The 12,719-nt window shown below is 34.4% G+C and overlaps 1 protein-coding gene across 1 annotated transcript in view; it reads right to left on the bottom strand.

The window, feature by feature from the left end:
• Positions 1–11,092, bottom strand: part of LOC144437030 (uncharacterized) — a 54,940-nt gene extending 43,848 nt beyond the window's left edge. The window contains exon 1 of the mRNA XM_078125897.1: positions 11,034–11,092. Coding sequence (XP_077982023.1) covers positions 11,034–11,092 — 59 coding nt within the window. The remainder of the gene's footprint in view (positions 1–11,033) is intronic.
• Positions 11,093–12,719: the final 1,627 nt, after the last annotated feature.

Consider the following 12,719-nt stretch of genomic DNA (forward strand, 5'->3'; position numbering starts at 1 on the left):
TTCACACATAAAACTAAACATTTTATAGTTTTTTATACAATTCTCCTTTAAAATTGCAAAAGTCACGAATCAGATTATAAAACATCTTGTTTTTATGACAACACTTCATCTACATGTACAATAATAAAGTCTATCTGAGTTTCTAATATAATTCATTTGGGTTCCCCTACTAACTATGGTTTACAACATGAGAAAAGATAAAATATTTTTTACAAATTACACAAAAACTTTCTCATCGGATCAGTTTTTGTGGAACGACATCCACTTTCTTATGATCATAAAAACGTCAACATTTACGATTACACACCATCAAACTATCGTGAATTTTATTAGAACGATATCACTTTATGTTACCAGAAAATTAACAGCAGTTACTATATTCATCACTCTATCCACCTCAATACATATCCAACACATTACAATCTCTCACTTGAAAGACCTCCACGCATGTACAACACAAAACGATCTCATTCCAACCGCCTCTGCACACGTACTACACACAGTGATCACGATAACTGCCAAAATTTATTGCTGTAGTTTGAATGTATACCTTAAATTATCACAATGATGTCATTTTACGTTGCAAGAAAAGCCAAACCTAAATAATCACATCTCTTGTATTACATACAACATCATGAGTAACGCTGGAATTTATGACTTTTTTCATACATAACCCGTGTACATCTATTCCGCATCAACCATACCTATAAATCATAAAGTATACACACTAAATTTCTCATTCTGCACGCTTCATATCAAACTGTTTTATTTTCTACAGCCTACATAGTTGATAATGACTTTCTCATAAAAACCTGACATGGAGAAAATAGAGAATCACGAGTTTAATATTCTACTAGTTTGTGTCTCTCCAAGTCCCTTAATACTGTAACAAGACATGACACAATGCAAGACTCCCCAAATGAAGATGAATATGAAAACGTTATTAAAAGTAAATACATGTTGACTACCTTAATAATTAGTATTCATAGAGATGATAAAGGTCTCTAACTGACTGACTGCATTTTTAGAGACAGCACGACGGCCCATGCATATCAATAAATGAATGGAAAAGTGCAGGTCGTACTCCATTAGTGTCCTCACCAAAGTCATCATTCCAAACAAAGCAGACTCATTTCCATTTTCATTTCAAAAAATGACAATTTTTATTCTCTACTAATATTGAACTGTCATCGAGAAATGTTGCCTGTTCCAAAGGTGAACATATAAAAGAAAGTGTTTCACCTACATTTTAGATGTAAATGTGACAGGTACGTATATATTTCAAGATGTTACAGATACATACAGTGTGCTATTACAGTCTTCTTTACAAAGCTAATGTCAAAGTATGTGTTGTACTTGCAGTTTTGTTACAACTTGTCAACTAAATTTTCTTTTTAATGTCTAGATTTTGAATTACTTGTTCATTTTTTGACAGCTCATTTTATATTTGACCCTGCATACATCTCCCTCCTGAACCTCACACGCACTAAAAATTACAGGAATTAATCACCCATTCAGAAATTCATAAAGGTATGTCTATAAAACAAACACATCTGAAAGGGTGTAGTGATAGCTGTCCACTTTGCAATAAGTTTGAGATACAAGCAGGTCACTTTTATTTGTTAACTGACCAATCACAGTTTATGAAACGGCTAGTCCCCCTGACCTATCAAAGATATTATGAACCCATCTAGTGAACTGACCAATCAGAAAGTTTTATGAACCCATCTGGTGAACTGACCAATCAGAAAGTCTTATGAACCAATCTGTTGAACTGACCAATCAAAAGTCTTATGAACCCATCTGGTGAACTGATCAATCAGAAAGTCTTATGAACCCATCTGGTGAACTGACCAATCAGAAAGTCTTATGAACCCATCTGGTGAACTGACTAATCAGAAAGTCTTATGAACCCATCTGGTGAACTGACCAATCAAAAGTCTTGTGAAACCATCTGGCTCTTAACATCTTCCACTAGCCAATCAATAACCAAACAACCTTATTCATCTGTCAACTGACCAATCATGCAAGCTTGGAAACTCACCAGGACTCTGACCCCCATTATCAGAAAGACTTGTGAAATAGGCCAGTTAGTAACACTTGTCCACTTATATTATAATGAGACATACTTTTGTATTTAGCCATCCATCTGTCAATTAACCATATGTAAGTCAGTTGCTAAGGACCAATCAGAAAGTTTTGTAAAACCATCTGGTCTACTTACCAGTTAATAATATGACAAACTATTGGTATCAACCATTCTCGCTGGCCAACGACCCTACCAGACATTTCCATTCATTTGCGCAGTCCACAATACAAAACAATAGGAGCAGAACACATAAACCTTACATTTACTTTAGAAGGAAAGTTCAAGATATATACATTGAATCCCTTGATACACAAATGATGTACAATGTCTCCATCGATCACTGTTTCAATCTTACTTCGCAAAGTAATTTGAAAACACAAACAGCATATACAGTCTTCTATGACAACTGACCTTCTCACTTTGCAGTTCTCTTCATATACAACTGTACAAAACTGACTGTATTCACACAATGGTAAATTTTATTTTTGATATTATTGTCAGAGGGTATTCCTTCCTTTTCGTTTCTTCAATCGTGTCTATGGTTTCCAGTTATAATCAAATCAAACAAATATATGAAAAATGCAACATTGCACTAGCTGTCAATCATACTTTCCAATGATGATGTACCTGTAAACTATTAGGGACAATTGATCAATGTCACAAAAGCTCAATCAACGAACTTCGTTCATTTAGAACAAGACGCTTCCTCTAAACAAACATTTACAAGTTCTACATCAATGGATTTATTACAGATGATGTAAACCATGATGAAAAAAATTAAGTTTTAAGTTTATTTATTTTCTAAAGCACCTTTTCTATTCAGTAATATTGAAAAGCGCTGTACATACAATAGAAGAACTGCAGCGGTCACACCACTATGATCAATGCAATGTAAAAACATGATGATAAACACATTAAAATACTACCCAAAACACAGCACTGTATCTCACATTAGAAGTAAATTTTAATCAACTTAATATCAACATCTCAGTATTAAATATAGAATCTGTCATCATTGAAGACGTGAAAGTTTCCAAAATTTGGTTAGAAGTGTGGAAATGAGGTTCAGCAATCACATTGACCATGCTAGACTCCCTTCCCCCTGAAGGAATGAAATTTGTTTATTGAGTTTGTTTGACTTTGGAGTGGTTTTCTGTTGTTGTTTTTCATTTAAGCCACACTAGATAGCTTTGCCTACCTGCAATTTACAACATATGTATGTCAAATATCGAGATTGTGCCTTCTATCATACTAAGTTGATATACTTTCTATACCACTTTCTTTCAAAAGCTCCTAGAAAAATGTTTTCTCACTACTGTAATCTTTGAGCATCCTACAACAGAAGTGCTTCTTCTATGGATTCTTAAGTACATTTTCAAGTTTGTCTGCTCATTTTAATAACAAACTTTAATATTATAGTAAACCTGGCTAAAGACTTATCTTCACTTATTCATTTGGAAAAAATCCCCACAAAAATAAGTAGTGACTAAAATGCCTTCATGTACATGGACATAATGTACCAGTCTGGAACATGTAAGTAGTAAAAATTAGTCTTTTTGAGAACAAGACTGTACAATTGCAATGTTCTCTTTGGAACAACAACCTCCATACAAACACAAAATATTTATAATCTACTGCATGAAAAAGGATATACGTTATATGTGAGCTCTGGCATGAAACATCAAGCTAATATTTCCAAGTGAACACTGTATTAAATAAATTTATGGAAACATTAAGTATAATATGAGGCAATCTTCAACGATGTCATCTAATTACAGTCGACAGCCAAATAGAAGCACAACACCCAGGGAAATGTCACGAACACCTTTGATGCCAGATAAAATGAAGCTGAGACAGTCAGGTGCGAAATATTATTAAATCATCTGTCTTGGATGAGATGCGATATCCGCTGCCAAACTGATAAAATCACCAGACACTTTCAAAGGAATACATAAAAGCAATATGCATGACTTCTAATACAATCCATAGCAGGAAACATGAGTGTCACTTACCAGCCTCCTGACTCACTATCTAATTAAGGATGCCTTTAATAATGCAACGGAACAACTTCACTTTATCCAATCTCAATAGCTTCTTGTTTGGTTAAAACTTCGCAGTTAAGATTACAAAAACATGACAATTGCCGCAACAGGCTTGTAGTTGCATACATCATGCATTTTAACCTTTTTCCTCGGTAAGTACCTCAACAAGAAACACGCATGTGTAGTCATTATACTAACCTTTGCCGATAAAACTGAGCAGGTTCTAAAACTCATACATTTTTAAAACACTAATTCCACTGTCTTCATTTTGTTTATCAACTAATGGCAAATAGTTATAACCCCTTGGAGGGCTTGACTTCTTCAATGAAACATGTGACCACAGGTTATGGAGCAATCTCGCCTTTCTTTTGACTGGTTTGAATTTGACTTGTGAGAAATAACAAAAAAGGAGCTCACTTCACATTCTATTATTCAAATGTCTGTGTTGTCATCAAAAAAGCTGTAAGCATTAGAATTAGAGCTATTTGACTGTGACGTAAGGCAACATCTTCCTTTATAAAAAGCTTAGATCTGTAATCCTGCCCAACAGACATCAGAAGCTTCCTTGCAGATATCACCATTAAATAAACATTCACCAGAATTCTGTATATATTTACTGCTCCATCACTTACTTTTCTACAATACATACAACCAGCGACATGTAAGCATGAACGAGCAGAACTTGTTAGAAACATGGAAGGTAAACAAGCCCTGGATTTCAAAATGCTTGACACAACATGTTGGTAGTATAGAGATATATTTTACATTCAATCATTTGATAAGAACACTTTTAAGACCTTTTTTACACAATAGTTTTATTTGTTTGTTTGTAAAAACTGAAAGGCTAACACTATCACCACTATGCTTGGCCAGACAGCCAAGTCTCTGGGCTAAATAGTCTCGGTTACCCAGATTCTCAAAAAAAACCTCCCAACGAGAGTCACAAGAGATGTAATCCAAAGTTCTGTGCACAGTGTATCTGTGTCCAAGAGCAGTGAATTCTGGGGAATACTTTGCATCTAACATGGCATGCTGAATGAACCAGGTTCCTTCACGACATCTTTAATCCAATACATTTTAATTGTGATGGCTTCATAAACCCATTCTCCATGATTACGACTTGGAAGAAATGCTATGCATGATTTCCGGTGGTACAGAAAATTGGATTACAAATGTACATGTCTCCAAACTCTTGTTGGGAGGGGTGGGGAGGTTGTCTCATAGTTGAGCCCTTGGTGATGAGAGTCTGGGTAACCAAGACTAAGGTTGTACCTTTTTTAAATATATAACGTACCTGTTCATAAAAGAATATGGACTTATTATTGTATTTACATTTTAACAAATTGATTATCAAAATATATGCAACACAAGGAAGTAAAGCCAAAATGTAATGTATGAAAACATCATGTCCATTACTCTAAAAACATTATCACCAATCCAATATTTTTTCTTACAGATTTTTTATAAAAGACTCTTTGAGTATCGCACATAATCTGTAAGCAACCAAATTTAAACATTCAACTTTCTGATCAGCTGTTTTATTATCTCAATATCAAATCATAAAACTCGCCCAGAAGGTGCAAAAAAAAAATAGCCCATTCAAAACAAATCAATGAAACATTCATTGATTCATTCACTCAACCATTCCTTACTTAAAAATTCTAAGAAAATTGGACTTGTAACTTCTAATGCTCTTTAGCATGTCTTAATGCAGTCTTCAACTCTTTATTGTAAACAAATTTACACATCCACTTCTTCCTGCGATTATTAAGAAAGAAAAATCAGCTTTGTAATACAAATTGACCGACTAACGATTTCTAACATGGAAGTGCTCCTGATGTGATTAGAATTCTTGTAACACAACTAGAAGCAGTCGTAGAGATCATCAATACGGTGTTACTTCACTTGATTGCTCCTCTGTGAAAAAATCCTTTCCCCATCATCGTCATCATCTGACTGCATGACTATAACCTTTTAAATATCAGATTTAGCAAATAATAGCCGAAAAACGGCTACGATACTGCACCTGGGAATACAGTTTCTCGTAAGTGAACCAATCATTTCCTCTTTACTCTGTGAATGCCATCCATTACAAGCAATTCAGTCTTAGTTTTTTATAGCTGGCACTAGATTTTTTCTCGTCACACATGATGAAACATCTTGCCATCTATTCACATAACACACAATACTTCCCTGCTATCAATGACTACCCAAGAGTTTTTCTTTTCCTTACTTTTTTTGTTCTCCTGATGATCATGATCAGTCATTTCACATATTTTTCATCTCATCACTTTGTTGTTTCAACTGTTTCTAGTCATAAAACCATGTTGCTATAGCAACAGTCTTTCTGATATAAATGATGTTTTCCTATCCTCCTTAGTTTTGAAATATTATTAATAGTCCACCCTACCTGGCATTATGCTTTCCTAAAATAGCCATAACTCTGCATACCTACTAATATGAAATGCCAAGTTATTCTCAAAACTGAAATATTTTAATTTTTGGTATTTATTTTGAAATCATATTTTCTGTATTCTGAAGGATTCAAACGAAGGCTATCCAGTGAAATGTAGGCAGATGAAATTCTATAATGTTTTTTCTCACAATTTCTCAGGTTTGTTCAACCTTAAAGAAAAACATTTTTTTAATGCAGTCTCATGGGTGTGATAAAGGTAACCTAGGTTCAGCTGCTTATAGCAACACTACTACCGTAACGTTAATACATACATTCCTAAGATGACACATTGCTGTCTGAAGTACGTCTGGCATGCCATGCAATTCACGTACCGAGTGACGTGTGATTCGCGTTGTCACTTTTCGCATTGTGAGAAGCTATTTTCACGTTGCAAGACAAAGATTGATGGTTTGAAGTGAATCATGGAGCCTGTTAGCATTCTCCGTGTAAGCAAATATATCAAAGTTTGCATGGCATTTTCCACTAAGACAAGATCTCTCTTTAATGCCTCCCCGTTGTACAATAAAAATAAATGGAAAGTCAGGTTCCTTATTAAACAACTTGTCTTTTTATACTATGCTCACAACTAATGCAATGCTCACAACTAATGCAAAGTCTGAACATGATCACTATACTGGCTTATATTACACTGTCTTTATATTTATGTTTGAACAAAATAAAGTAAAAACTGTCTCGTTCATCAAATATTCAAAGGGATTTATGATGATTTTTTGTGATTTTAATAGATGATCCAATATATTCTTCTAGATACTTATGGGTTACTCAAACTAGTTAACCTGTTATGTCAAATTTCCCTGATTTGTTTGATTTATTTCAACAATTTTCAACTCGTCTGTAATCTACATTTTGGTAGGATTTTGCAGATAATCTGATGGCACATTAAATCAAAAGCTAGTTCATGTTTCAAACATTTTAAGCATCACGTTTATACGTAAGAGAGGCTGTCATTTGATTGGTCAGAAATCCATGGTCATGTTGAACCAAACTGGTAATTTACATAACAAAATAATTCAGCGCTGCATAAGTTACAATGTAACCTTTGAATGTAGCAAGCGACAACTTGAATATTTGCATCTGATGGCAAGTATCAGCAGTACACAGACGTTAAATAAATTATTTTTAGTCTGAATTCAGCATGAGAACGTGAAGAGGTAGTTTGTTTGAGGCTCCCATGGTAGAAGAGAATGGTTTCTATAAATAACTCGCTTTCACGTTATCGATTTGTTCATAACACTGCTTGAGGTATACGTTTAATCCCTCTTCTTTTCCCGTTACATTTGCCTTTCCTCACATAAGCTGATTTAGAAGTCAGCTTTTGGGGTTATGCATTTGTATGTATCATATTTAATAGCTCTAAAACATCAATAGATACATATTTATTAATCATGTGTCTTTTGGTGGCATTTAAATCCGATGTTAAGTACATCAACAATCATGTGATGTTGCTATGACGATGTTAAATATCATGAGTGTCAATTTAAAAAAAAAAATTCCCATCTCATATTCAAAATTGATTTTAGTTCTGTACGTTATTTTTCAGCAATGCAATATGAACTAGACAGCACGTACATGTTGGGTAGATTCAAATGGTTACTTGCTTGAATAATCAATTTATTGAATACGAATAACAATAACCGCAGTAAAATGCTTTCCACTACTTCCAAATTTTCTTATTTCCAGCATGATAGAATTTTTTGTACATTGGATCAGTCTACTTGTTACAATGTAAATCAACTTTATTATTGAACTTCAACAAAATACTAACCCTAAATAAGACTAAATAGTCAACAATTAACAAACAAACAAATCAACAATATGTATGAATGACCAAACAATCACACACATGTACGCGCACGTGCACACACACACACACACCCAACCCCCAACCCCACACACACACACACATACATACACACTAACAAATGAATGACTGTCTTGAAATCTTATTTAGATATGAAATAAATTCTTCACACTGTGACACTCAAAGGACAGGTTGTTGGCGCCCACATCTTGAAGAAAATCACATTATTCTTGCATCACAGACTTTGAATTGAGTTCAGAGCACAAATTAACCTGTCTTCACGGATCACAGAAACACTGCAGCTACACAATGATAAGGACACACAACATTATAAGACATTTAATATCAATACCTTAGGTTTAATGTTCAATGTCTCAATCCCTACAGTAACCCACTTGGCAGCTGGCCAGGTGACACAAAATAGTGCTACAATGTAACAATTTCACCTGTAACAACTTACTACAATGTAGCAATGTGCTAAGCCAAGGCAATCAGTGTTCCTGAGAAATGTACAAGAGAAATTGAATGCTTCCAATTGACCTATTTTTCCAGTGTAGGATTCCCTTTGACAAGTGCATCTGTCACATACAAGGTCATTGCCAACACATTTAAATGAGAAGAATGTATTAAAGCTGGCATTTTAGCAGACCTACCTTTTCGCAAATGTGGAGACAGATAGGATTATAACGTACACTGCGATGAAACACTTGTGCTGTGATAAATAGTGGCAATCAGAAACTGGCTAAATAACAGGGTATTGTTAACATCACTCAAAAGACGAGAAATTGAACGAGTCAGGTTATTAAAAAGATTCAGCAAAGTGCACCCCATACAGTTTAAGTCATATTCCAATGATCAATGCGTATTACAACAGTCAATACTCTAACGTTGAAAAATAAAGAATGAAAGAATTATAGTGCAGTGAATGCATAGAGCACAGAAGAAATACATTACAGGCCTTTTCATGGAATTTCGTATTCAATACATACATCATCTTAACTATAGCCCCTAGCAATGAACGGTACGGTACTTTCCTTTCTTACAGTAAAATCTATGCAAATATCATAAATACATATTTACAGAGTCAGTCAGTCAGTTCCTGGTGATGGTACTCCTTTTTATGAATTCTCTATTCACTCTCCTGGCCTTTGACTCTCTCAAGTGCACTTTGATTTTTTTCATATTCATGCCTAAAACTTATGTACATACAAGTACGTTCATTTCAAAAGACTTTGTGTATATATTGATGTCAGAACACTCCACCAAGCAATTTACTATACAATTATTGGCAATCTCTAGTCTATATATAGACGTCATCGGGAAATGGCCTGCTAATATGTTTACTGCAGTGCATGCCAGGGTATACTGGCATGCCTGCACATCTTCATAATGGTATTATGACAGCTCCCATCACATGTAAATGACTTGACTAGGCATATTTGAACAGCTGTGACCCAATGGTATTGGTTGCACATACCTATGCTCTCCCTATTAAAACTTCAATTAGACTGAAAGTATAATCATTTCAATGTAATTCTAACAAAGTAAACTGCATCCGTTTGCATAAATAAACGTGAAACATTAGCAAGGCAAAAGACTGCAAACATCAAGTGAACGTTATGAATGTTCTACTAAACAGCTGCAGTAATCAATGGCTACTCTACCACTTCACCCCATAGAAATTGATGCAAGACAAATTGCAGCCCTGGTACTTTTCGTTAATATGCATCTATGGACAAAAACTTTGCTGGAAATAGTTCAATTCTATTTATTAGTAGACCTTTCTCTTGACTCATTGTCAATGACAACAAGTACACTCCATATGTAAACAGTCTGGGGATACATACCAGATTACTTGTTTGTGAACAAATCATAACGTTGATGGATGACACACAAAATTTTATCTAAACGTGATCATACAAAATGTACATGCATCAGTGAATACAAAAACATAAAGATAAGTTGGGAAGAAGGAATGTGACAATTGTGACATCATTCCAGTTTAATATAACAGCTACAAATGTACTGGGACTTTATGGATGGGGAATTCCCAAAAGTGAATTGTTTTTGTTTCTCAATTTTCTGACCTTTTAACAGCAATAAAAACTTAATTCTTATCCAAATACCAACTTCATAGAAATTGATTCTTTGACTGGCTTCTCACAACTGCAACTTCTAGAGAATCCCAGGGAAAAGTTGTGAATTTGTTATCTCCCTCCCCCACCCCACCCTGTCCCATCCCATACCATCCCACCCCACCCCACCCCGCCCCACCCACCCCACCCCATTAAATGAACCTTTTTGCAATTACCAGTACATGTAGAGTAAGAAGTAGTTCTTACTCTACATATATATTTCTGAGAACGTGATGATGAATGAAATAGTCTACAAATAATTTGAGATTATAGAATACATATCATTGTCTAACTTATACATTGCTGGTTCATCTATTCTATACAGATATGACATTTCATCTCTATGAACTTACAGATCACTATTTTCCATCTTACATTGCCTTCTTAAATGCCATGCATTCATTTATATGAATCTTAATTGTACACAATTCTCTGAAGCTAACAAGTGCAATGATCCACCATTGTTAAATCACCATCATTACATTCTTACCTGCCTTGGATCATACACCATTTTGCTGGCTTCTGCCATTCCTTTGCTGCATCAGTCATATTTCAAGAACTATCAGGTTAGAGAGTCGTCTAAGAAATTAGTCGTGTTGATCTACACAGTTCATTAATGACTCACCAAACCACCACACTGGGGAATACTCACTACCTCTCCTGAGTTCTTGATACTCGTCTTCCCTAGTTAAGTGTGACTGTCACTAAAATTACTTTTTGTCACCTTTGTCAAAATAAATTCGTGAAGTGCTCCATCCCGAGACAATTCCATGCCATTTTTCTAGTCTACTTATTGATTAAATTGATAAGTTTTATATCAGTCTGACGTACAAAGGTTGTAGTAACTAAAACTACACAATACACAACAAATGTCACCCAACCTGTAAAACCTGAACACAAACTCAATATAAACAATTATATTATTCTCATCCATTTTTTTTCATCTTGGTCTATTTATGTTTTCCATCTATGGTTACTTTAAGTAGATATTTCTTTTTAAAACAAAAAGTAGCTGATTTTCACTGTCCACGCATGCAAACATAGATTAACACTAATGTGAATACATCACTTCCACCGAACACAGAAATACACAGAATTTTGACAAATATCTGTAATATGTGCCAACAAAGCTATAAAGTTATTACAATTCTCTATAAGACCAACATTTATATATTTTATGGATGTGTAATAATACATGTAGTTCTATTTACACAGCAGGTATAGGTACTTGACCTGATAGTGTAAATGACTTTTTTCAAAATACTTTTCCCCATCATACCCCGAACCCCCATTTATGAAATTACTTATAAACGAAGCATCTGTACTGTATTTCAAATTACACATACGCATTATTGTAGTAACCTTCATGTTTTTAGTACACGGCTTAACAGATTATATGCCTCTAGCTTTTTCACCAGGGTTTCCTGTCATGTCAAAATTGTTTACATACATAGATAGAAAACTGTCTTAATCTACTAGTGACAATTTCTACTCATAAAAGTCAAGAACAACAAAATCTTGAAAGCTAATCCTAAGTTTTTGCTGACATCTTGTCAGCATCATCAGGGGTATCTTAATGTAACTTCTGTCTACCATTAATACGTTCTTTTGAAAACTCTCAACACTACTCGTCAGCAAATTTCCCCTCTTTATATAAACTGATGCTTCTAATAGGACAGATGGTCCGAAACCTTTAGCAAAATACTGAACCTAATTTGTTAAAGATGTTCTTCTTTCTACATTTAAACATTGTTTGTAGTTCTTGTATGCCAAACTTAAATCTCAATCATGGATATTTCAAAACTATAGACAAGCTAAGAATAATACTCTGTGTACACAGATCTACAGATAATCACTTCTGTTTGACAACAAACGTGACATTGCTCTAATTGAAAGCGGGACTCTACTTCCATTTTATGTTTTCTTAGCAAATGAAAATACTTATATTGACAGGATGTCAATACCATCAAGTTTGGGGGAAATCCTCTTTATGAATAACAGTAATTTTCTGCAGAATAGAAAATAAAGTGAAGAGAATTGGATGGTATGTTGTTATATCAATGGTTCATTAGCAGTCAAACACAAAGATACAAAATCTCCTCCTCTTCCATTATTATTTATCAGTATTGGTTTCTTCAACATACAGATTCTGAATCTGAAAATTTACTTCGATATT

The sequence above is a fragment of the Glandiceps talaboti genome, chromosome 6 (genome assembly GCF_964340395.1).
Source record: "Glandiceps talaboti chromosome 6, keGlaTala1.1, whole genome shotgun sequence".
Lineage (NCBI taxonomy): Eukaryota > Metazoa > Hemichordata > Enteropneusta > Spengelidae > Glandiceps > Glandiceps talaboti.